The following is a 27578-nucleotide window of genomic DNA, read 5'->3' on the forward strand; positions in this document are numbered from 1 at the left end:
CCTGTTTAACCCCCTAGATGTATTGCAGAAGTATTTCAGTGTATTATAAAAGTGATTGGACGATCGCATAGTGAAAGTCCCCTAGTGGGACTAGTAAAAGAAGTATAAAAAAGTTTAACAAAGTTAATAAAAAAATAAGTGAAAAAAATATGAAAAATCCACTTTTTCCCCTTAAAAAATGCTTTATTATGATAAAAAAAGTTACACATATTTGGTATTGCCGTGTCCGTAACGACCCCAACTATAAAGCTATTATGTTATTTAACCCGCTCGGCGAACGCTCTAAAAAATAAAATCAACAACAATGCCAGAATTGCTGTTTTCTGTGAATCCAGCCTTAAAGAAAATCTGATAAAAAGTGATCAAAAAGTCGCATCTACTCCAAAATGGTACCAATAGAAACTACAATTTGTCTCGCAAAAAAAAAAAAGCCCTCATACAGCTGCATCAGCGGAAAAATAAAAAAATATGGAGACACAAAAATACATAATTATGAAAAAAAAGTGTTTTTACTGTGTAAAAGTAGTAAAACATAAGAGAACTATATCAATTTGGTATCGTCGCAATAGTAACGACCCACTGAATAAAGTTATTATGTTATTTATACCACACGGTAAACGGAATAAATTTTAGATGCAAAAAAAGTGGCAAAATTGATGGTTTTATATATATACAGAGATCATCACATTGCGTACTGGGCCTATAATGCACATATCAAAACTTTCCTCTTATACAGAATTTATCTTGTGAAGATGAAATAAAACAGAGCAAAATACAAGCAACAAAGGCAATGGTCCTTCAGTAAGGCAGATTTTCAAGAGATGCCAGTATTTGCTTTCTTTCTTCATGAGTGGGCATTGCAGGCGTCACACCATCTCCTCTCCTTTTCAACATAACTGTGTGCTGGAATAAGAGATGTTGGAGATTAACACTCCCCTGTAAAATCAGCCAGATGATGAATAATATGATTTTGTATTACACAATTGCTCCCATAGAAGTGAATGGAGAGAGCCGTACACATGCACAGATACCTCTGCATTCACCCTCCTCCTGGATGTAGTTACCACCTCACCCCGCCGGGCAGGGGTCTCCGGTTCTCCATATAAGTGTGGGTCCCACATCTGTGAAAACATTTATGGCATATTCTCTGGATATGTCGTAAATGACGGAGATTGGAATACCCCTTTAAAATACAGAATACGGACATGTTCTCATACTACATCCTCCAGCCGTTTCCAACTTGCAGTGTAGTTTAAAAAGGTCATTGTTTTTAGGTAAACGGTTAGAAAATGTAATTCCATCCCATTTCATATTACAGGTGAAAGCTTCACATGGTTTTGTTCTTAAAGTGTAGCTAAACGTTTGACAAACTTCTGACATGTCATAGAGACATATCAGAAGTTTGGATTGGTGGGAGTCCGAGCACGGAGACCCCCACCAATCGCTAGAACGAAGCAACTGAAGTGCTCGTGTGAGCGCTCAGCCGCTTCGTGTCTGTTCGGCTTTTTCCGGAAAGCCGATGTATCGGAGTACAGGCTCATAGACTTTCTATTGAGTCCGTACACAGATACATTTCTTTTTCCGGAAATAGCCGAACAGACACGAAGCGGCTGAGCGCTCACACGAGTGCTTCAGCTGCTTCGTTCTAGCGATTGGTGGGGGTCTCCGTGCTCGGATCCCCACCAATCCAAACTTCTGATATGTCTCTATGACATGTCAGAAGTTTGTCAAACGTTTAGCTACACTTTAAGAAAAGCACCTATTAGTGACTCCCTTCATTTAGATTTTAAATTCTGTATTTTATTCCTATCGTATACATTTTTTTCATTCAGATTGTATATACAGTAATCTATTTCATTTGTTCGTTATATATTTCATTAAGATCGTATATTCTTTATGTTACTCATTCATATCATACAGTATACTGTATATGTCATTCGGCTTTTATATTACCTTTGAAAGATTTGAACTTACCCAAAACTTTCTGCACTGTTTATACCGGATAAAATATAGAGCGCACATGTCTCTTTGGTAGTTGTTGACATCCAAGCACTTTGATGAAGCCTCGCTTTCCTTTAAAAGAGATTGAAAATCATTTCCTTATCCATAATTTATATGTAAAATTTCAGATAATAAACATTGTATCTACATTGTATTAGCCAAACAGCACAATATTTTTTCTCCCGTTTTGGCTAATAGGAGACAGACCTGTTCCTGTAAAATGCTGCCTTTAACTAGGGCAACATATTCAGCTGACAGGTCGGCTTTAAATAGTCAGGTGGCTTTAACCAGGCACCAGTCAGACCAGATCGATGCCAGATTATCAGATATTTTGGGCCATCAAATGGTCATAATAAAGCAGAAGGGTAAAAAAGGTGATTATTGAAATGGTTGGTTAGTGCAATAAATATAATTTATGTGGAAATAGTTCTTATTGAGGATCATTGAGTAATAGCAGCATAAGGCATCTTAATACAGAGATCTTGACACGGCACATGTATTCAACCAACCTCCAAACATGGATTGATATCAACAGCTCGCATATTCCGGTGTGAAGACATCTTGTTCAAAAACTAAAACAAAGCAAATATACAATCACATTTAAAATGATCACATCATTATCTATAAAATTTAAAATGGCCAAAAAAAAATTGGTCCCCCCCCCCCATAAATAAATGAAGATCTAACCCATTATAAAGATTACAAAAGGAAAACTCAAACTATGAAAATGTGGCCATGACTGCATTTTACAATATCCCAGTCCCCTTATGTCTCACTCAAAGGGCTCATAGAAAGTGAGATATTGGACTTGTTTGGTAAGGGTCCTCACACTGGGGAGCCAATTTTGCTGTTCCTTTGTCAGCTTGAGAGATTTTAAAGAGAACCTTTCACCTGCCCATAGATGTGCAGCTGAGTGCAGAATGTAATGGGCATGGCTGCACAAACCCTGGGGCACTTTAAATTTTTTTCCTATCCTCCGTTATTTAAATGTCGGTGCCGTTATATTTGGCAACCGATATTTAAATAACCCCCTGAACGGTCAATGGGGCGTGTAATTGGCAAGGGGGTGTGTAACATCGCTGTGACACTGTCCAATCAGCTACGGACAGTGTCACAGCAAAAGCTGTAGAGGAGAGCATGTGCGCGCACACTCGCAGCCCGGAGCTGTGCGAGGATGCGTGCATACGCTCTCAATCTTCAGCTCTCAGCAGACAAGGACGACAAGACTGTGTGATCTCTCGTGGGAGATCACACAATCTTGTTGTCTTTGTCTGCCGAGAGCTGAAGAGTGAGTGAGAACATGCGAGCGCACAGCTTTGATGCCGCTGCCGAAGATACTCCCGCCGCCATGGAAGAGAAGATGAATTCACATTCTTCTTCTTCTCTTCTATTCCGTGGTGGCGGCAGAACTGTGCGCGCACACGCTCTCCTCTCTCCAGCTCCTGCTGTGACACTGCCCGTAGCTGATTGGACAGTGTCACAGTGATGTTACACACCCCCTTGCCAATTACACACTCCATTGACATTTCAGGGGGTTATTTAAATATCGGGCGCCAAATATAATGGCACCGATATCTAAATAACAGAGAAAGATAGGAAAAAAATGTATAGTGAGACAGGGCTTGTACAGTCATGCCTATTACATGCTGCACACATATGGGCAGGTGAAAGTTTCTCTCTTTGTACAATTTGACCAATAGTAATTATGTTACTCAGGAGCCTAAATGTACGCAAGTGAGTTTTTTTTTAGCTTGAAGCCTTGTTGCATATGCATAGATTTCAAATATAACATTCTGGCTGCCTGCAGCTGCCACTATGGGGAGCGCGGAGGTTTACTGAATACTGTATTATTATTGAGTTCAATGTATAATTATGCACTAAGCTTCTACACTCCCTCTAGTGGCAGCTGCAGGTAGACGGAACGTGGAGCGCATCGTTTTCTGCAAACAGTTCAGTCAATGAGTCCACAGTCTAGTGTAAATGCTGCTGCTGGCCAGTCCACAGTCTAGTTTTAACGCTGCCGCCGGAAAATCCAGTGTAGTGTAAACGTTGCCGCTGGTCAATCCACAGTCTAGTGTAAACGTTGCCGCTGGTCAATCCACAGTCTAGTGTAGATGCTGCTGCTGGGCAGTCCACAGTCTGGTGTATACGCTGGCAGCTCTCAACAGTAATCTTCCTATAGCAGGGCTGGGAGTGTTCACAAGGCTCCCAGCTGCTAGAGGAACACACTGGCTCCCGCGATCTCGCCACGCCCGGTGACCGGCCCTGAATTGAAAGGGGCAGTAAAAACCCCTCAGATGCCGGTGGTCACATCTGACACCGGCATCTGAGGATTTAAATGCTTGCAATCACAGCAGAGACACGGTGGCTATGGCGCCCGCTCTGCTTCTGAGCGGGCACCACTTTTAAATACTATGTCCCAAAGTAAATAGGCATATTAGCGACAGGAAAAGGCTAGTGCCCCTGGTCAGTCCATAGTCTGGTGTGAACGTTAAAGCTGGCCAGTCCACAGTCTAGTGTGACCGCTGCTGATAGTCTTTGCTCAGTCTACTGTAAACGCTGCCGCTGGTCATTCCACAGTCTGGTGTAAACGTTGCCGCTGGTCAGTCCACAGTCTGGTGTAAACGCTGCCGCTGGTCAGTCCACAGTCTGGTGTAAACGCTGCCGCTGGTCAGTCCACAGTCTAGTGTGACCGCTGCTGCTGGTCAGTCCACAGTCTGGTGTAAACGCTGCTCCCGGTTCATCCACAATCTAGTGTAAATGTTGCCCCCGGTCAGTTCACAGTCTAGTGTAAGCGCGTTCCCTGGTTAGTACAGTCTAATGCAAACACTGCCACTGGTCAGTCCACAGTCTAGTGTAAACGCCATCGCTGGTCAGTCCAGAGTCTACTGTAAATGCTGTCGCTGGTCAGTCCACAGTCTAGTTTAAACGCTGCCCCAGGTCAGTACAGAGCATAGTGTAAATGCTGCCGCCGGTCAGTCCACAGTATAATGTAAATGCTGCCGTCAGTTATTACAAATTCTCGTAAAAACGTTGCCGCCGCTCAGTCTAGTCTGGTGGAAATGCTTTCTTTATTTTACATGTACTGTTGATTTTAAATTTTGGAGACCAAAAAAAACAAAAAAAACATAGGAGCCAAAGTCCTAATATTAATGGCTGTCCACATAATGCATGGACAGGCCGGATCTGCCAGGGCATCTGTTCTGGCTCATAGAGGGTGTGTCTGGACGACGTCCATATGCCATTATAGAGCAAATGGACAGGGTTTCTCCATAATATTAACTCTGCATAAAAAGTTGAGTAACTATGTAAATAGTTTATATTCTCTTGTACCAGTTTTTAATGAAATTATGTTTTACTGGTTGGTAAAAGTGAATTCAGGATTCTGCCAGATTCCTGTTACCAGAGAGCATTGCATTGTGGGAGTTCATATAACTTTTACACACTTAGCACTATGCTGTTATGTCATATGTTAGACAGAGGAATGGAGTTAGGAACTTGCACTTCATGTAAGGAGATCCCTTCTTTTTAGCTCAAAAGTAAAATCTGATCGTGAAACAAGGAAGAGAGGAAGCTAGAACTGTTGGGGATCTCATCAGCTCTGCTGACCCCTGTCGTGAAAAATCTGGAGCTTTTGGAGTCCCGTTACTAGAACTGCGCCACAGCTTCCAGCTCTGTACTCTGCGCAACGGAGCACCAGGATAAAAGTTTGGCCACACGAGATGATGTCAGAGGCTGGAGAACTTAAAGGGGAACTGCTCATGCAATTTCCTACTTGTTTCTCAACCCTGGTGGTGAATTTCCTGGTGTTTTCCCTTGTCTTGACTTCGCTTGATGCAATAATCTGTGTACTGAGCGATGACCTGATCTTGCCTGCTGATATTTTTTCTGGACCTGATGTTGTCCACCTGTTACCAACCCAGACCTGTTTGATCACAATATTGCCTATATACTATCCCAGGGACTGCGACCTGAGAATGTTAAGGGTAAAGTACAGTGGGATTCCTTAGATCCTCTTTACCTGCTGCCAAACTTCTCATGAGCTACAGCTAACTCCACTCTCGACAAGTTTGTATAGTGGCACTGAAGTCTATTCCTGTTCCGCTGTGCTACTCTGAATCGCCACTTCTTAGCCATCACCCAAGATCTAAACTACACTGGGAGGGGACCAGCATGCAGGTACACTCTTTGGCTTATCGTCAGTATGGATTGCTAAAACCAGAGTGGCAATGAAAGCACAGTCCTACCAAAAATGAGACCTTTTTTTAAAATAAAACAGGGTATTATATATAATGTTTGGTGCAACTTTTATTACTTTTTGAGATACATCTTATTTGTATACTGGATACATAGCTGTATCTTGTGCTGAAACCCGAACCCGTCATATCCGTTTTGGTGACAGGGGGTCCTGCGTATCTCTGACACACAGGATCCAGCTTTTATCGACCGCATCTAAGTTATGACCTTAGATATGATCGATAACAGGTGGACCCGCTGTCACCGAAGTCGTCAGTCCTGCTGACCTGAGGGATTCGGGTTTCAGCAGAAGGTACAGCTTTTATGTAGCCAGGACACAAAGAAGCTGTATCTCAAAAAGTAAAACAATAATAATAATAATAATAATAATAATAATAATAAAAACCAATTACCAAGTTGAATTAATCCCTTCAGGACTGAGCCTGTTTTGGCCTTCAGGACGAAGATGATTTTTCATGTGTCACTTTATGTGGTAATAACTTGGGAATGCTTTTACCTATCCAAGTGATTCTGAGATTGTTTTCTCGTGACATATTGTACTTTATGTTAGTGAAAAAATTTGGTCGATAAATTCAATATTTATTTGTAAAAAACAACAAGATTTGGAGAAAATTTGCAAAAATTAGCATTTTTCTAAATTTAAATGTATCTACTTGTGAAACAGATAAAAAGTTATACCACACAAAATAGATACTACTTTACATTTCCCATATGTCTACTTTATGTTTGCATCGTTTTTAGAACATTCTTTTATTTTTCTAGGACGTTACAAGGCTTAGAACTTTAGCAGCGATGTCTCATATTTTTAACCAAATTTCAAAAGGCGATTTTTACAAGGACCAGTTCAGTTCTGAAGTGGCTTTGAGGGCCATACATATTAGAAAGTCCCCATAAATCACCCCATTTTGAAAACTGCACCCCTCAAAGTATTCAAAACAGCATTCAAAAAGTGTTTTAACCCTTTAGGCGTTTCACAGGAATTAAAGCAAAGTAGAGGTGAAATTTACAAATTTCATTTTTTTTTGCCAAAATTCATTTGTAACACATTTTTTTCTGTACCACAGAAGGTTTTACCCGAGAAATGTAATTCATTATTTATTGCCCAGATTCTGCAGTTTTTAGAAATATCCCACATGTGACCCTAGTGCGCTAATTTACTGAAATACAGGCCTCAGAAGCAAAGGAGAACCTGGTGGATTTTGGGGCCTCCTTTTTTTTAGAATATATTTTAGGTACCATGTCAGGTTTGAAGAGGTCTTGTGGGGCCAAAACAATAAAGACCCCCAAAAGTGACCTCATTTTGGAAACTACACCCCTCAGGGAATTTATCTGGGGGTATAATTAGCCTTTTGAACCCACAGTTTTCTTTCCTAAATTTATTTGAATAAGTATGTGAAGATGAAAATCTACTTTTTTTCTGAAAAAACTTAGAATTTTTTCAAGGAATAAAAGAGCAAAAACACCCCAACATATGTAAAACAATTTCTCCCGATTATAGCAATACCCCATATGTGGTAATAAACTGCTGTTTGGATCCACAGCAGGACTCAGAAGGGAAGAAGCACCATTTGGATTTTGAAATTCTGATTTTGCTGGTATAGTTTTCAGTGCCATGTCGCGTTTGCAATGCACTGGAGGGAACAAAATAGTGGAAACTCCCGAAAAGTGACCCCATTTTGGAAACTACACTCATCAAGGAATTTTTCTAGGGGTAAAGTTAGCATTTTGACCCCACAGTTGTTTTGCTGAATTCATTGGAATTATTCTGTAAAGGTAAAAATCTACTTTTTTTCTGAAAAAAAGTAGCAATTTTTAATTTTTACAAGGAATAAAAGGAGAAAAATCACCCCAACATTTGTAAAACAATTTCTCCCGATTATGCCATATGTGGTAATAAACTGCTGTTTGGACCCACAGCAGGGATTAGAAGGGAAGGAGCGCTATTTGGCTTTTGGAGCTCAAATTTAGCTGAAATGGTTTTTGGGTGCCATGTCGCATTTTCAAAGCCCCTGAGAGGCCAAAACAGTGGAAACCCCCCAAAAGTGACCCCCATTTTGTAAATTACACCACTTAAAGAATCTATCTAGGGGTATAGTGAGCATTTAGGCCCCACAAGTCTTTTGCAGGATTTATTAGAATTAGGCCGCGAAAATGAATGTCAACATTTCTTCCACTAAAATGTTGAATTTTTTCAATTTCACAAAGGATAAAGGGGGAAAAAGCTGCCCAACATTTGTAAAGCAATTTCTCCCGAGTACGGCAATACCCCACATGTGGTCATAAATGGTTTTTCATTAGAAAGTAATTAACCCTTTCCGGACAGAACCATTTTTTTCTTTTCCTTTTTAGTTTTTCCCTCTCGGCTTTCCAAGAGCCATAACTTTTTTATTTTTCTGTCAATAGAGCGGTATGAGGGCTTATTTATTGAAGGACGAGCGGTCGTTTTTATTGGTACAATTTTTTGATACATACACCTTTTTGAGCACTTTTTATTAAATTTTTTGTTAGAGCCAAGGTGACCAAAAAACAGCGATTTTGCCGGTTTAAATTCTTTATTTTTCACATGAGACGCTCCATACATCACCCCCCACACTGCGACATGCTATGTCGTGGTGCGCGAAGGGGTTAATGTGAAGCGGATGGTGCAGAGTGAAAATTAAAATTTCTCCACTGATATGCCATTTTAGTGCACTACATTTTATGCCCAGTTTGTGCCACTGAAGACAAATACCTCATAAAATATTAACCGGGTTCTCCTGGGTATGGCGATGCCATATCAGCGGACGTAGACTGCTGTTTGGGCATGCTGTAGGGCTCAGAAGGGAGGGAGCGCCATTTGGCACGCAGATTTAGCTTGTTAGTTCTGTTTGCCGTTTTACTGGTGTTTCAGTTTATACTGTGGGAGATAGGTTATCTGTGCGGGGTACATCAGGGCATAATAAGAGGGTATAATAATGGGGTAAATAAATAATAATCCGCAGATGTGTGGCCGGTGTCGCACTGATAAATGGCGCCCAATCTTATCTGCTTTTGGAACACTCTGCATATTTTGCATCGCCATATTCTGAGAGACAGAACTTCTTTATTTTTTCTCCACCGGAGCTGTGTGAGGGTTTATTCTTTGCGGCATAATCTGTAGTTTTCATTGGTACCATCTTGGGGTACCAGAAATTTTTTTGATCACTTTTTATTCCATTTTTTGGCAAGCAAGGTGACCAAAAACCCATCAATTCTGACAATGTTTTTTATTCTTTTTTTTTTTTACGGCGTTCAATCTGGGCTATAATTGACCATTTTACTTTATTCTGTGGGTCGATACGATTACGGCGATACCAGATGTATATAATTTTTTTTTTTGGTTTTGCAGCGTTTGTGCAATAAAATCACTTATTTATAAAAGAAATTATTTTTTGTGTCACCATATTCTGAGAGCAATAACTTTTTTATTTTTCAGTCAAAAAAGCGGTGTAAGGGCTTGTTTTTTGCGGGACGGGTTGTAGTTTGTATTGGTACTATTTTGGCGTACATGCGACTTTTTGATCACTTTTTATTGTATATTTTGGGAGGTGTGGTGACCAAAAAAATAGTGATTCTGGCATTGTTTTTCGTTCCTTTTTTTTGCGGTGTTCACCGTGCGGGAAAAATAATACTACAGTTTTATGGTGGATTCATGTTATAAAGCCTTTTCTTAAAGTTCTACTCACACCTACAAGTTCATTTCAGTAAGATTCCCGTACAGCATGTTGTGATATTTTATCCAGGAAAAAAAGGCAAATGGATCTGTCAGAAGGGTTTTTACAAAATAACGCCGTCATATCCGCCATACCACGTGTAAAAACGGAAGCGTGAACAGAGCGTTCCCACAATACCCTATTTGATATTTCACTGCCTACCACCTCACAGTTGAAATAACCCCTTCTCTTCTGGAGGTGGAACGAGATTATTTGAGTACCACTTTCCTGAACTATTTGGGTAAAACCGTTATATTAATCCAGTAAAGTAAAATACAGAGACTCAATCAATTGTAAAACAAAACACAAGCAGAGGACAATGGGAATTTGATGTAAATAGAGGGAGGACACATTTCTGAATGATTTTTGTTTTTTTTACCAGCAGACAAGAACCTGTAGAAGCCAAAAACAAACAGCCTAAACAAAAAGTTGTTCCCCAGCAGCAAATCTTGAAGCGCATTGTCTTAAAAGGAGTTTGTTATCCCATTTTCACCACCCAAACTGCTAATACCGCTATATATGGGGAAGTACAAGTGTCCTGCATTGTACATGGTTTCTATTTAGAGTGCAGGACACTTCCTGGATTGCAGGACTCTCTAGTGCTCATTTGCATACGGCGGCCGGAGGCATAAAAGCACTTTTTTATGGTTCACAATGGGTTGACATGGGTAACATAGGCACGTTTGGAAAAATATCATTCTTCCCTATATGGGGTATTAGCAGTTTGGGAGGCGAAAATGTGATGCCAGACTACCTTTAATAAGGATTGCAATAAATGCCACAATAGGTGGACACTCATTCAAGGGGCTCAGAAATCTGCAGTTTCTGACCTCAAAATTTAAGTTTTCCTGTTTTCTCATTTAACACAACAAAAACTGATAATATTGATCCTCTACGACACTTGAGGAATTCTACCATCAGAACTTGATTACAGTCACTATCAGTGGTAATAGAAGAAGAACCCCAGCCATATATTTGACTCTAGCAGAAAAGTGTACATAAGATTTGGAGGAAATACCATTTATATTTTTAGGTAAGACTTTACAGACTCCTTCATACTTTTACAATGTATAAATACGCACCTCACCTTATCGATCACATCAGTAAACCCCACAACTCCCACTTTGTGTAAAACAAATTTACCAGCAAACTAAAAAGGCAACATATTCACATGAAATATTCCTTAAGGCTTCGTTCACATCTGCGTTGGGACTCTGTTCATTGGTTCCGTCTGAGCTTTCTGTCAGGTGAACCCATGAACAGAATCCAAACTGAAACAAACGCAAACCATACATTTCCGTTTGCATCACCATTGATTTCAATTGTGATGGATCTGGTGCAAATGATTTCCGTTTGTCCCCGTTGTGTAAGGGTTCCGCCATTTTGACAGAATCAATGCCGTAGTTGACTGCGCTATTGATTCCGTCAAAACAACGGAACCCTTTCAAAACGGTGACAAACAGAAACCATTAGCAAAGTATTCGTCCCCCTTGAAATCAATCCCCCGACGGAACCCCTTAACGAAAAGACAACGCTGATGTGAACAGGCCCAAAAAGGCTATGTAAAACTTTTTTTTATATATATATATATATATATATATATATATATATATATATATATATATATAAAATGTATGGGTTATTTTCAAATTGACATTTATTAAAAACTGTATTTACTTTTTGCACTGCAGCTTCTGTGTGTGCATTGTACATAGAAGCTGCATAGCACAGCTTTGAGCCGATTCTGTCAGTCTGCTGGTCCGAAGACTCGCCTGACAGTGGCTCCTGTGTGCCTCTGACACACAGGATAACCCTAAAACCGATCAAATCTAAGTTCACAAACTTAAATGTGATCAGTATGAGGTTTATTCTGTGTGTCAGGGGCACACAGGAGCCGACGTCAGCCGAGCCGTTGGTCCAGCTGACTGGGATTTGGCTTATAGCTGCGCTAGGCAGCTTCAATAGTGCATACATAGAAGCTGCAACACAAATTAAATTTTCCTTTATGTGTTGCAGCTTCTATGTATGCACTACATAGAAGCTGCAAAACATAAAGGAAAATGTAATTTATATATAAACCTACAAAGTTAAACATAGCCTTTAAATGAACTGTTAAAACATAGCCCGATGGCCAGGAAATAAATGTTAATATATAGTGTACCCACATGGCAGGCAAGCAGATTCAGACAAACTAAAAGCGGCAACCCACAATCAATCTTCAACACTAGTAATACACGAGATAAAGAGTGAGCAGGAGGCACTTGTTTTTTGTTTTTCGTAAAGGCAGGGTTGATATAAGCAATTGTAACTGAAAGTCTAAAAAACATTTCCAAATAGCCAAAGACATTAAGACACAACCCGTAATTATGAGCACGGCCGGCCACGGACGATTTTACGGGCCGCGCTCCCACATTATAAAGTATAGGAGCATAAAAAAATTTCCTATTTTTTTCCCCCGGGTTCTACGGCACGGACACCCTCCCGTAGACATACGGGAAGGTGTCCGTCGGCCATAGAAATGAATGTGCCCGTAATTACAGACCGTAATTACGGTCCGAAATTATGGGCGATTTTACAGTCGTGTGCATGGGGCCTTACAGTTACAAGACATTTAAGCAATATGAACAAAATAGTAATGAAGAAAAACAACCAGAACAAGATGGAAAGCTACCATGACAAAAATCATTAATATACCATGAGGAGCCCGGAGACCCTAACAGAAGACCACACATTCTGGAGATACACTATTCGTATGGTCACCAGGAGTCGAGTCTAACATAGGGTTGTATGGACCCGTAGTAGGGTTTCCATAGAGGTGCATTACTTCTAGGGGGAGAATATCTCCGTACACACAGAATCCATCAGAGCCTGTTAGGCAGTGCACATTGCCTGTATGGCTCCATACTCAAAACCAAAGACTCCACGCGCAGGGCTCTGACGTACAGGCTCCACGCGCAGGGCTCTGCCGTACAGGCTCCACGCGCAGGGCTCTGACGTACAGGCTCCACGGGCAGGGCTCTGACGTACAGGCTCCACGGGCAGGGCTCTGACGTACAGGCTCCACGCGCAGGGCTCTGACGTACAGGCTCCACGCGCAGGGCTCTGACGTACAGGCTCCACGCGCAGGGCTCTGACGTACAGGCTCCACGCGCAGGGCTCTGACGTACAGGCTCCACGCGCAGGGCTCTGACGTACAGGCTCCACGCGCAGGGCTCTGACGTACAGGCTCCACGCGCAGGGCTCTGACGTACAGGCTCCACGCGCAGGGCTCTGACGTACAGGCTCCACGCGCAGGGCTCTGACGTACAGGCTCCACGCGCAGGGCTCTGACGTACAGGCTCCACGCGCAGGGCTCTGACGTACAGGCTCCACGCGCAGGGCTCTGACGTACAGGCTCCACGCGCAGGGCTCTGACGTACAGGCTCCACGCGCAGGGCTCTGACGTACAGGCTCCACGCGCAGGGCTCTGACGTACAGGCTCCACGCGCAGGGCTCTGACGTACAGGCTCCACGCGCAGGGCTCTGACGTACAGGCTCCACGCGCAGGGCTCTGACGTACAGGCTCCACGCGCAGGGCTCTGACGTACAGGCTCCACGCGCAGGGCTCTGACGTACAGGCTCCACGCGCAGGGCTCTGACGTACAGGCTCCACGCGCAGGGCTCTGACGTACAGGCTCCACGCTCAGGGCTCTGACGTACAGGCTCCACGCGCAGGGCTCTGACGTACAGGCTCCACGCGCAGGGCTCTGACGTACAGGCTCCACGCGCAGGGCTCTGACGTACAGGCTCCACGCGCAGGGCTCTGACGTACAGGCTCCACGCGCAGGGCTCTGACGTACAGGCTCCACGCGCAGGGCTCTGACGTACAGGCTCCACGCGCAGGGCTCTGACGTACAGGCTCCACGCGCAGGGCTCTGACGTACAGGCTCCACGCGCAGGGCTCTGACGTACAGGCTCCACGCGCAGGGCTCTGACGTACAGGCTCCACGCGCAGGGCTCTGACGTACAGGCTCCACGCGCAGGGCTCTGACGTACAGGCTCCACGCGCAGGGCTCTGACGTACAGGCTCCACGCGCAGGGCTCTGACGTACAGGCTCCACGCGCAGGGCTCTGACGTACAGGCTCCACGCTCAGGGCTCTGACGTACAGGCTCCACGCGCAGGGCTCTGACGTACAGGCTCCACGCGCAGGGCTCTGACGTACAGGCTCCACGCGCAGGGCTCTGACGTACAGGCTCCACGCGCAGGGCTCTGACGTACAGGCTCCACGCGCAGGGCTCTGACGTACAGGCTCCACGCGCAGGGCTCTGACGTACAGGCTCTGACGTACAGGCTCCACGCGCAGGGCTCTGACGTACAGGCTCCACGCGCAGGGCCACTTGAATAGAAGAGTTGCAGTGTTCCAGCACAACTGCTAGACAGTGGTCGGAGCAATCTGTTTCAGACACCGACTAAAGCCAGAACAGCTACTTGGTGCGGGGTCCACGTCAGAACCCCAACAATCATCTACTGATGTCCTGGAAAGATCATCAGCATGAAACCCCCCCCCCCCCCCCCCCATGCCCAGACAACAACTTTACCATCACATAATCACAAATACAATTATCAGCTACAGTCTTCTATTTTAGCAGTTTTAGAAACAAACTTATTTGTTTGGTAATCTTCCTATATATCATAAATAAAAAGTTACAAAAATCAAAAAAATTTCATTTTCTCAAATTTGAATTTCAAGTCATTTAGGAGGAATAAATACATATGACAAACACAAAGTTAAACAACTGAGAAATCTCTGTTTTGATGTTTAGTCGCAAGTGCCATAGAAGTGTCCTCTTCATGCTCAATGCCCCAGGCTCTCCTCACTGAATGCTGCCCCCCTCCCCTCGTCTCTAGCTTTCAATCAGGAGACCACTAGAGCCATCAGAGCAGAAAGTGGCCCTTGCCACCATGGCGCCGAGGACATCAAAACTGCTGGCATGTTCCCTTTAACATTAGCGTTATGAGGGCTGATTTTTGTACAGAAAATCCTCACATCTATGGCCATCTTAAAGAGATGAATACTAATAATAACACTTTATGGTTTATCCTGGGTCAAGCTTTTGGCACCCACAGGATCATGGTTGAGGAGTTGTCAGAGACTTCACGCTTTACTTGCAGCTAGGGGGATGATGCTTATAAAGAAATCAATGTATACAGCCATGTCTCGGGAGCCGCAAGAACAGTGTATGGCTTCTCGTTAACACCAATTTCTCAGAACCACTCTAAGGCCTTATTCAGATGGGCATATTGTAACCACATTTATATGTCCACATTCCCAATGTAACAACCAGATCCCTCACGGTTTAACTTAACCAAACTTACAGCACGGAAGGGATCTATTCTTACATTCAAAACACAGAAAACCATTTTATTTGGAGTTTTACACTAGACCTAATAATAGTCCAGCAAAGATCAAAAATTCTTGATCCCACAACGATATATATAAAACACTATTTATGTTGAGATTAAATAATTCAAAATGAAAGCCTAACTAATTAAAGCTACAAAACTTGTGAATCCAGGGGTAACTGCAGTTAACCCAGTACCCCACTACCCCGGGTTACACGTGCAGACATATAGGAAGCTGTAGAACTACTTTAGGTCCAAAAATGGGATCAGATCAGTTGGGGGAAAGTAAGGAAATCTTTCCCAAACAAAACCATCAAATTTCATTCACATTGCTTTGGGTACAATTACTCTCACATAAATCAATATCACCATTCGCCAAGGAAATGAGCGCTTCCCTTCTACTTTTTGCTGGGATTTACTGCTATTTTTTAGTTAAAAAAATAAAATGTATAGAAGGCAGTTGATATGCAGCCGTGGCGGTCCCTGGCAGCAACATAGAGGGTGACAGGCGGCTTCCTTGTATTAAACCACATTGATCAGTGTTTCCTATTTTTTACAGTTAAAACCGCCGCAGCGTGTAAAGATCCCCTAAAACTCAGCTTACAGTCTACGTGATCCTGGAATGGAATACTGGAGTTAAAGGGTTGTCTCATAAAGACATCACCTGTCCGCAACCCCTATTAGGGCACATGGACGTAATAGAGTAATGTCCGCTCGGGATCCGTCTATGAGCAAGAATAGAGCTTTGGCTCTGGTAGACTCAGACCGTCCATACATCACATGGACAACAATTTATTTAAATGGCTGCGGTGCAATGCCGCCAGAGAGGAAACGAGGGGCTCGGCACAGCTCCCCCACACTGGCAATAACAGCTGATCTTGGTGTAACAATCCTTCAACTGAGGTCAAACCTTAAAAACCACCGGTCACCTTTCCTGCCCACGCAGCAAGAACTCTTTTTTAAGGACTTTAAAGAAACAAGAATAAACGCTCATATTTTTGAGTCTTGGCCAGTAACCCCTATTCCTCGGAAAGTATTTCTTCAAGGCTTTAAAACAAGCTTTCCGGCATCTTGCTTTATGTCCTTGTCTGAACGGACCGGGAGTGCACTAGAGAAGAAGCTGCATTACTCCAAGTATTACTTCTACAAACTCTGCCCAGTACCAATGCCTTCAAAACGGTGGCATCCATTGTATATTTGTGATAGGTACTGAAAACACTGTCGTGGGTGTTATTAAAAGAAAAATTTTACATCAGGACGCGAAAAATAGTTGTGACTCCAAGTACCACAGCGTAAAACCAACCTGGATCAGACAACCCTCTAAGTGAGCCCAGTATGGACCGCAGTACTAGAGTCCCCAAGAGCAGATCTCTGGGATTATAGGTGGCGGGGGGAAACGGCTGGTTTACATCTGCAAACAAGGTATAGAGAATACTATGTATGGGAAAACAGGGACTGGTTCAACAACCCCATACAACCTACAGTCCAGAGATTGGCTCTCAATGGCCAAACTGTGATCAGTTCACTCCATTGTTTTTCATTGCGGGCATGACAAGTGCAGACAATTCGGGTATATTTCAAGGGATTGCCCACCATATCTGATCACATGATTGGGTATGGTCAGCTCTATGCAGGGCAAGGGTCAACCATACAGAAAAAACTAATGTGTCATGTGAAAAAGTGACATGTCATGATCTGAGTGACAACCTGATTTCTCCTTGGGTCAACCCATTTCCTAGAATGAAATGAAGTTTCATATCAGTGTAACCCAGAGAAGCCAGGCCGTAGTCTCAACACCCATGTGCAGCTTCCATGAGTCATGACCCTGACACAGGCAGCAAGGGCAGCAGTGTGACTGAAGGAGACATGTGCAGCAGGCAGCACGCATGGCCTGGCCGTGTGTCAGTGTGTGCTGTTGTGTGGTGGTTGTTGTTGTGGAGGAGCCGTGCAGAGGAGCGTCCGCACTCACCTCCCAGCTGTGTCCCAGCAGCCCCGGGTGGCCGTGAGACAGAATGGTGACAACACCGCCGGCCAGGAAGGTGATAACTACACCCTCTCACAAGCCGGACAACTCCAATTCGAAATACGTCAACTTGTAGCCTCGCACTCCTTTAAGTAGTACGACACACTAACTTGCTGGATAAACTCCGCCCCTTAAGAATTGACATCTCAGCGACCCTATTGCCTCACAGTTATCTCAGACTGACAGCTCCTACGGCCAATTACGTTAGATACCGCCCACACCAGGTAGCTACCTCAGGACCGCCTCAAAACAGCACTTACAGATGACTGACGTCCGTTGGAGCCAATTATAGGCGGATACGGTGACAGCACCGTAAATTGGATTGGTAGCAGCTCTGAAGGCATCAAGCAAAGGGGCGTGGCGCAGGCGGAGAAAGAGGAGGGGATAGTGGTGGGCGCGTCTCCCGCGGCAAGTTGGGCTGCATCGCAGCGCATACACTACAATGGCTGCTGGAGAGAGGGGAAAGCAAACAATTTCCAGGCCCGCAGCGTCCAGGCAAAAATATGGGAAAAAAATTATTAAAAAATCGGAAAGGCATCTAAACCCCGGAAATCGACCGCAGGAAGGATGTTAAGGCTCCCGCGGTGAGTTTGCAGGGGGTTTGGACTGGCACAGCCGCCTCTGAAGCATAAAAAATCAGGGTTATTTAAATTATGGGAAAGGGGGGGGACGAGAAAAGGAGGAGGAGGGGGGAGAAAGAGAGAGGAGGAAAAAAGTTATTGGAAATCACCCCCTCCTCTCCTCCTGGAGCAGGGACTTTATTGGGAGAAAAATCCAGGGGTGAAAGAGGAAAAAGTTGCTAAAGAAAAGTTCTATTTATCTTTAATTTTCTATTTATAAATAAATTGATGAGAGCTGGCGTGATGATCTGCAGAAATGGCTCATTTGTTTTTTATTCCCGTTGCTTCTTTGTATCTCTTGCACTTTTTGTGGGTGCTGAAGTCCATTAAATGTAGTTTAGTAAACTTTTGCAAAAAATAAACTTTGCTGGGAAGTTTCGTTTTTTCTTGCTTTCACTTAATATTGTGACAGGAGCAGAGCTGGGAGCGGGGAGAGGAGGGGAAAGCAACGGGAGAACGAGCTGGGAAAATAATTGTAAATAATCTGCAAAAATCACACGTTCAGCCCAAAGTCTCCAAATCTCCCACAAAGTTACTTCAGGGGCTTCACCTTCACCCTGTGGAGTTTAAATCCCGATCCCACGGTTTCTTGCTCTGTTTCCATGCTCTTCTAAGGAGGTGGGTATGTGGAGTGAGGTTAGGTCAGGAAAGTTGTATACACCCCCCCCCCATCTCTAATAAGGTGGAGGGGGGTACGCTGATTTCAGTGTGACCCCCAAAGTCCCATGAAAGTGGATTTGTGCCTGGATCCTGGCAGAGGGGGATGGAGGACGGGTTACTGGGACAGCTTGTTGTCAGTATCATAAACAACCAAAATGGAGGGAGAATAGAGGCATAAACCAAATAAAAATCCTTAAAAATATTTAAAAATCCCCTATTGGGTTCTGTGAGTCGTTTTTGTAAATAGATCGGGCTTGTGAGTGACCCCCTGCAGCTGAGGAGTCATTGGAGGTTTTTATTTTTTACATGTTTATTTACATTTTATTTTGCTGTTTATATACATTTTGGACCTGACATCCGTTTCTGTATTCACTTGACTCGTTGACATTAGGTTAAATATGACAATCCCTGGTTTTTAATGTGTGGATTTTTTTTATTTAATAATCTGAGCCCAGGGCTCTCCTATTGGACAAGGTCCATGCATTAGAGCTATAACTAATGAATGTGTTTTTAAGTGGTTTTGGAGGTGATGTAAATTATCTCCCTTGTCACTTTTCTACAGGCTAAAAAAAAAAACTTATCTTTGCAAAGCAAGCTCTTGCCTCCCCCACCCCCCTGCTGCTGTGAAACACTCAGCCATTGCCTTGCTGTGCTGCAGCCTGTGTTCTTGATAGTGGAGGACTGAGCTGGGGAAGTAGAGTCTTCAAGTGTTTGCTTTATGTTTATCCCCCTGCTACATTTCACCTGCTGTAACAATCTTCTACTACTTGTATAGCATCTGTAGCCTAGAAAGAGATGCATAGTGGATTGTCTGCAAGGAGATGTAATGTTGCTGATGTTGCTTCCACGTGGGGTTGAGGATCATTTTTTCACATTATATAAGTTCTCATCTGACTTGAATTCTTGCTTCCAATACCAGACATCAGGCATACAAGACCAGTGTTACTATAAGTTTCTTTTTGCTTATGTGAATAACTTCTAATGATGCCAATAATTCATATGTTACAATGTAAATTAACCAGTGATGTGCAATGTTTGAGCAGCAGGAGAGGCATCATGCCTTGTGCCTGTCCATAGAATTGTTTGCTGAATAAAAGTTTCATTTGTACATTGTATTGTTTGTTGTTGTATTTCTATGTTTTGCATTAGGTAATCACTAACTACTTAGTTTACCTCCATGTGAGGGATTCTCTGTTACAAAAAGATTACAAATAACTTCTGTGTGATGGTGGTGGAAACCTGGTGACAGGGATATGGCCTCCATGTTTTAAAGGAAAAGCATGTAAAACTGGTCTGATGTGCTGCTTTATAATATTTCAAAGTAAAAATGCTGAAATATGACCGTATAGTTCTTAAGAGCCATGTCATTGTTTAGCTGTGCTACCCTGGTGACCTCCATCACAAATGCACTGTACTGTCTCTTTAATTCATATTGCAGTAATTTGCATGTAAAACTTAGAATCTGTAAAAAAAAAAAAATCTATTGTGTCCAAAACAAGTAATCTATAAAGTCTGTCCCTCGAATATTTTGTCTTCTTTAAGATGTTTAATTGGGGATATATTAGAAGGTTGCCTGAATTCATAGTATATCTAGTCTCCTAGTACTGTTTGTTGTATTATGTTGCCTTGTTAAATAGCTTTTATACAGTGTGTGTGATGTCAGTGATTCTATGCCTGGACACTAAATTGTTAATGTTTCATACCTAAGAACTATCATTTCGATCAAGACCTATTGAAAGTTATAGCTGAACTTTAAGAATTCTATACATTAGAGGGTACATAATACCCTGCTGCATATAATATGCAGTATTGGCCATAATAGCCCTTTTTATATGCGTGTATAATCTATTAGCAATGTTCCCTCATTTCATTTTGGTAATGTAACCATCTTGCATTGAGTTTTTCCTGCTAGTTTCAGCCTTTGTGTGTTATAATGTGTACACATCTCTCTGCCTATGCTTTGTGTTGACTGAGTGACATGTTTTAAATATCCATGTGAAGTTGGGCCTGTTCCAATATGTTTAATTGCAACCATCTATAGGTAACCTGCATTACAGGCACAATAGCTGAATGATGTAAGAACATTGTTACCAAATATTTGATTTATAAAATACTTTTTAGATTTTTTTTATTGTAATTTTTGTAATATTGGATTACTTGTATAAACAAGACCAGTCTGCATTTTGCTGCAGATCTATAAACCCAGTTGTTTGTTATTCTCAGTAGTAAATTAATAAGATTATTGCTCAATATTTCATTTGAGTTTATTCCAGTAGTCTGTAACTGTAACCACATTCAGATCTGCCCTATTTGATAGTATTTCAGTCTAACCGTTTATTATTTGCATTATTATAGGCAGTTTATATGGGTTTTGAGCTGTTTGTGATGAAACCTAAAATGTATTCACTTGTTATAGACAGGTTTTTACCTGCAACTGATGGGTTAATATTGTATATGTCCTGAATGGTGGTTCTCTCTTTATGGTTTGCTTATATTTTCTACAAATACAAACTTTCTAAAATGTTCAGATTTTGTTAAACAAACTTTTACCTTTTTGGTTTTCCTAATACAGTTAACTCAAATTTAGTTAAAGGGGACATTTAAAAAAAATAAAATATGTTTAAAAGGATCACATTAGTATAATAGTGTATTCACCTCTAAAACTTGAAGCCAGTGATAAAATAGGTGGTGTAGAAATTAAAGATGGGTATACAAATATTTATAAATGTCCTTTTATCTGATTAGAGTACATGGACTTTGTATCTGAACAATGTATTATGTTATTTCAAATGTCATTTATTTGCAATAATAAAAAAACAAGCAAACATTTAGTCTGCCATGTATTAAGATATATGGTTTGCCTTGTTTATTGCTATAGGACTTATGGGGAACCTTCATTATTTCTCTGCTCCAATCTGATTGGTGCTTTTTGCAGCTCAGCTGACAATTCTATGACATTTGTAGCTAACCTAGACCAATCAGATATGAGTGTGAGCGTTGTAATCTGACACTGCTACAAACATGGCAGAACAAGAGAATCACAGGGCATATACATTGGAAGTTGATTCAGCATCATTGTATATATGTGAAGTTAAATTTCTGTTATGCAGCACAGGCTTGAAACCAGATATGTGTTACATGGTAAGCTTGTAGTTGTCACTTATTGTCCTTTTTGCTTTATGCGTTTTTTAATTAATGTAATTTTGCCAACAAACGTAGCAGTGGCTTCCTGTACACTATCGTCGTTCTGTGGTAAAGCAGCAATCCTCTCATTATTGAGCTAACTAATGTATTCTTGTAAAGGAGACTTGCTGATCATTTATTGCCCTGTAAAATAGCTCTGTGGCTTGTGTAGCATTGATCGTTAAATATTAAATTTTATATATATTAATCTCCACTCTATATTCTCTTGAATTATAATTTATGGCCGTTCCTCACTTATATCGTCGTCCCATACGATGAAGTATGAAACACTTCTTTTTATAAAATAAAATTGTTAAATATTCTACATTTTAGACAATACCTCTCCCTTATTCATCTGGGTTATTATAACCTATATATTTAGTCCATGTATTATAGCGTCTAGCTGTATATTTTATTTGTTCTTGATATGTTGCATCAATAGATCACCATATTGATTGTTTTATTCTGAAGTTAACTGCAAATCTGTAGGTTTTATTATTTGGTAATTGTCCTTTTGCTGGTGTCTATACCTGACGACGATGCTAGATATTTCTAGCGATCACGGTTGCATCTTATACTTTTGTTTAGGTTATCGCAGTGTCTTGCAATAAGACACAGCTACAGTAGATACTTATTGAAGTACAAATGTGGCTCCCTAGACCAGACTCAACTGGGCACATATTGGTATTCGTGACACATTTTGTAAAATATATAGATATATTGTATGTGTTTCCCCTCCTTTACCTTAAGAGTTTTATAGCACTTAATGGGAGGGCTGATACAGTGCACATATTTAGTTTTCCCCAGACAAGGAAAACAAACACAATTTCAAGTTTATAAAGGTGTAGTAGGCTGTGTGTCTATGTGAAATATTGAAACATTTTTCCTGTGGCGGAAACCAGCATCATCACTATAATTTAGGTCTAAAAATACAATATATGCAAGTAAAATAGTTGGTTCGGAAACCTGTATTAAAGAATAGAAGTATGTCTTAGGTGGCTTCTTTACTGATCAGAAAGTTTTCTAGTAAAATAAAGTAGGTCTAATGGCTTTTTTTTTTCAACGTCTTTACTGTGGGTGCCAAGATCTTGCAAGAATACCCAGTGAGTGGGTGTTTTGCATATGATCTCCATAATATACTCATGTTCAAAACATAGAATTCCTTTTGAAAATGGATATTTCTGTGTAATGGTTGATAAATGTGGAGAAGTTGTAGGGCTGTAAACCTACAAACTGAAAAATACAGGAGAAGCACATATGTAATACCACATGATTCTGGTAACATAGAAAATGATTTTGTTGACAAAATATGGCAATTATTTCATGTGGATAACACACACACACACACACACACACACACACACACACACACACACACACACACACACACACACTATATATATTCAAATTAATTTATAACTGATTTTTATTCATTTTATCTATCTAAAATAACACAAATAGAATATAGAAAATACCAGGATTTGTTATAAGAGTGAATGACTCGTATAATAGGAAATGTATTGAATTTATTAAATGAATTGTGGAATTAAATGGTCAAGAAAGTACATATTTGAGGGGATGAAATTCAAGAGTGGAACAAAGTCTGAATAATTTTCTTTAGTCACATAGTATATCTTGACGATAGTCCGTATAGAAATCGCACAGTATTTGCTTTTGTTTAGCACACTTTTAGAATTCATTTTGGAATCACAATGTGATGACCACTTACATGTCCTTGTTCCTGCCTTTGCATATCCGTGTTCTACTACATGGGTCTAGGCAAACGAGTTACTTATAGTCCCCCCTACAAAAAGTCTCCTTGTGTTCCAATCAAAGACCGTTTTTAGATATGTTGATAATTCCATACAGAAGGTTTCTCCAGAATTTTTGACGGGAGAGTCTTTTCTTCTGTGTTGCACTTGTCGGATATAGAAGATCCAGATACTTGATGTACTAGAACAAAGAATGATACTCCAAAAGAAGAGTTCTGTCATTTTTCATTGAGTGAGGGGACAATCGCTAAAGACTGATTAGGAACCTATGGGAACACCACTAATTCAACAATCCAAAATTATTCCAACAAGTTGGGATTTGTATGGAAAAATCTATACAAATCACAACTTGTTGGAATAATTTCTGTTTGTTAAATTAACTTTGGTTCCTAATAAGTATTTGGCGAATCTACCCTTACTCAATGAAAAATGATACAACTCTTTTTGGGTATCAATGTGAGTTCTAGTATATGCTAATTTTAGTCAGTACAGCATTTATTTTTTTTCTTCTAAATAACTTATTTCATTTCTAGACTATAGCCATTCTGTTAAAGATTGCCGTTTTGTTACCTACAGTGCACACTCTTTCATATGTGCCACTAACAAACACAATTTCCGCTTCTATCTGTATATTTCTACCTTCTCATTTGTTCTGAAGCACGGCAAGGAAGTCTGCAATTTTCTGCCATTACCTATAAAGTTTACTGAAAGTTTTGCTACTCTATGAAAACCATTTATTGCTGAGGACACTTGTCAGGATGAGCTCCCCATTTGGTGACTCTAGTTAAGGTCTTTGTCTTCTGTTTTATGAGGGCTAAGGGAGGTTTTACGGATTTGTTTTAGTATTTATTGATCTTTTGGTTTACTTCTCTATTGGGAATTACTTAAACAACTTCTCAGCATGATTTGGAGACCACGTTTAAAAACAAAAATAAAAACAGACTTTGATGTAATATTGTTTAGCATGCAAGACTATTTTGATATAAGAAGCAAACCGGTTTGAGTCTGGAAAAATCTTTGTTCTAAATACAAAGCTCAATCTAAGGAACTGTTAAAATTCAACCATTTTAAATGTATGACCTATAGGACAAGCCATATATTTGGTATAGAAAATCCTATAAATAATTGAATAACTGTAAATATCTTATTCGTCATAGTATTTCTCTAGTTACAAACCCTTATAATGCCATAACTAAGTTCTGATCACAAGTGAACTGGCAGGTTTTCTTCTTGTCAATGACCATTACAGCATTCCCATGTATCTATGACCATCAGTCAATTTCTAGTAATAGATTTTAGCTTTTTTTTTCGGAAAGCTAAAGAATCCAATCTAAAGTTACTGTATTATGGACATACAGTAATACCATCCATGGCCACTCGGTGCAATCTTATCCCATTCATATTATTAAAGGTGATCCAGCGGTTTTAGGATTAGAACATGCCTTCTCTTCCCTACTTTTTGTCCAGCCTTGCCTTAAACACATGCAAAGGCCAGGTAGCTAATGATGTTCCAAGAAAATTGATACTGGTGCCTAGCGTTTCGTTTTGTGTTTTCAATCGAAGTCATTTTGACCCGCTATTAGAAAATTGCAATTTGCTTCTGGATTGGTCTGACTGTATCCTAAAGTCTTCAGTATTATGTCCACCTCTGGTTTAGGGCATGAAAGTCAATGGATGCTATAAATCAGCTTAGCTGTGGCAATAACACGGGCTGTTGACTGTCCTACGATTTGTGTTTGTTCAATATTTTCCACCACTTTTTCCGTATATATGGCTTTCAGGGCCAAACAGATCGAGGCACATGTATGATTGTCCAATCTACTGTAAACGATGAGTGTTGTACATTTTAGTACTTTTCACATGCACCTTGAAACTATTAGATTTATAAGTTATCATGCACTTAAAGGGGTCCTCCAGTTTCAGCAAATGTTACTTTTTTTTGTATAATTTAAGCTTTAACAATTATCTAATATAACTTCTGTGTTCCTGACGTTTTTCAAGATCTCTGCTTGTTATTCACTAGGAACATTCATTGTTTACTTCTAGTGAATAAAATGATGGTCATCTGATGGACACACAGGTGCTGGGATCATTAGGGCCAGTTCACACTACGTTTTTTGACGCAGAAAAAACGGCTCGCGGGAAAAGGGACATGCCTTATCTTCGGGCGTTTACGTCTCTGACCTCCCATTGACATCAAGGCAGAGAGAGTATTTCACGGTGTCTTACGCTTGTGGCGCTCAATGGCCGCGGGCAAAAATTCCAAACGGAAGTTTGAGTAAGATTTTCCTCCTGCAAAAAACTCTGTGAACCCAGCCTTAGAAGACACAACTCTGATACACATACTGTAACTGTAACAAGCCGTGCACCTGTGTCCATCACATGACCCGGACAGAATTAAAGCCACTGGACGTAAACAATGAATGTTCCTACTGCATAACAACAAGCTGAGATCTGAAAACCATGAGGAATTATATGGGAAAATTGTATTACCTCCTGTTCTGCTGTCTTTGAATTGTCTTGGTCTTCTATGAAGATGCTGTGTGGCAAGCAGTCATGGCAGCTAAGATATAGCCATAGGGGTTGTGACCCAGATTTTACATGATGGCAAATACATTTGCTTTAGGAAATATAACTGCTCCATAAGAAAACTGATGGATCTGCCTTTCCACATCGTTTTTAGAATTTGTGGTCCTAATGTTTAATCTGCGCTGGTAAACCATGAAGGGATATGATCATTTAGAGCTTAAGATGGTGACTAAAGACGCAGGTTGTCAGGACGGTGAGCGTGCATTTCTGCTGGAATACAGATTTCATATATGTTTTAGTTATGGATCAGATGTTCAGATATCTGCTTAACATCCAGTTGTAGGTAGATGACTATGTAAGATGCCAGGCTTTATCTGACTGCTACCTATGTAAAGTGTTCAGAACATTTAAAGCAGCATTGCTTGTTTTGCTGGTCTAGACTTAACAGAGCTGACCATGTAATATAAAAGCAAATATTTTTTTGAATGTCTTAATACACATTTATTGATATTTAGAATGCATTAACGCACAGTTGTCTTTGTTATGCTTCATTTCGCCTTTAATTCAGTTTATTAAATGTACAAAATGTTCATCAGTTTTAGATTAAAAAGCAATTAAGCTCAAAATGTGTTTAGAAATTAATCTGATAAGTATAAATAAAGCTTTTAGTGGTGATTTAAAAAAATATAAAATTGAATTTGGGCAAAATGTAAACGTCCCCTAGCGCTGGTGAGTCCTAGGCTTCGTTCACATCTGTGCTAGGGTCACGTTCCGTCTGAGCTTTCTGTCGGAACGGGACTGTGACAAGCGGAAACCATTGGCACCGGATCCATCACCATTGAAATCAATGGTGATGGAAACAGAAAACTTTGATTTCCGTTTGTGTCAGTCATGGTCCTATTCCGATGGAAAGCTCAGACGGAACGGGACCCTAGCGCAGATGTGAATGAAGCCTTAAATCCAGGCTAGGAGATTTTTATCTTAATTTTATGTGTTGAAGGGGGAAACTGCTCTGGTTGCGTTATTCTCCCATCCCTAAATGGGGTTCTCCTGTTTTTGTAAATAAGGGTTATTCTACCTGAGCAATAGAAGAGACCCCTTGTACTTTAATATACGCCCTCCCCATTGTGCTTGGACTTCAGAAATCGTGACTAGGATTGTGCACTGGCACACCCACCTGTGCTAAGTGGCACCAGAGGTGTCTGGCAGCTACTCGCTCTTCCTCTTTCATAGAGATTAATATCCTCGTTCTGCTGAGCGTGTTAATGGAGTGAGAGGTGATTAAATAAGGTAATTGCTGGCCAAAAAAATATTATGTCCAGGAATTACTTCTAATGTATGTGCCTCACTAAAATGGTAAAAAAAAAAAGTACATTGCATCTAGAATACACGGACATTAAATTTGTCTAAGCTGTGGT

The 27578-nt window shown here is 41.1% G+C and overlaps 2 protein-coding genes across 3 annotated transcripts in view; one reads left to right on the top strand and one right to left on the bottom strand.

Annotated features, from left to right (window-relative positions):
- Positions 1–640: 640 nt before the first annotated feature.
- On the bottom strand, positions 641–17517 carry CHCHD7 (coiled-coil-helix-coiled-coil-helix domain containing 7). Of its 2 annotated transcripts, XM_075828319.1 has the most exons (5): positions 17343–17517; positions 2511–2573; positions 1975–2073; positions 1032–1121; positions 641–903 (listed from the first exon to the last, which is right to left on the bottom strand). In XM_075828319.1, exons 2-5 carry the CDS (start codon positions 2559–2561, stop codon positions 799–801), a joined length of 345 nt encoding a protein of 114 aa, XP_075684434.1. In that variant the 5' UTR covers positions 2562–2573; positions 17343–17517; the 3' UTR covers positions 641–798. The 2 variants fall into 2 exon arrangements, with proteins under 2 accessions (XP_075684434.1, XP_075684435.1); XM_075828320.1 differs by lacking the exon at positions 1032–1121 and having other exon boundaries at positions 17343–17505.
- A 337-nt stretch (positions 17518–17854) lies between these two features.
- PLAG1 (PLAG1 zinc finger) overlaps positions 17855–27578 on the top strand; it is a 38799-nt gene continuing 29075 nt past the window's right edge. Inside the window, exon 1 of the mRNA XM_075828321.1 lies at positions 17855–17980. The gene's annotated coding sequence lies outside the window, so the exon portion shown is untranslated. The remainder of the gene's footprint in view (positions 17981–27578) is intronic.

The sequence above is a fragment of the Rhinoderma darwinii genome, chromosome 5 (genome assembly GCF_050947455.1).
Source record: "Rhinoderma darwinii isolate aRhiDar2 chromosome 5, aRhiDar2.hap1, whole genome shotgun sequence".
Classification (NCBI taxonomy): Eukaryota; Metazoa; Chordata; class Amphibia; order Anura; family Rhinodermatidae; genus Rhinoderma; species Rhinoderma darwinii.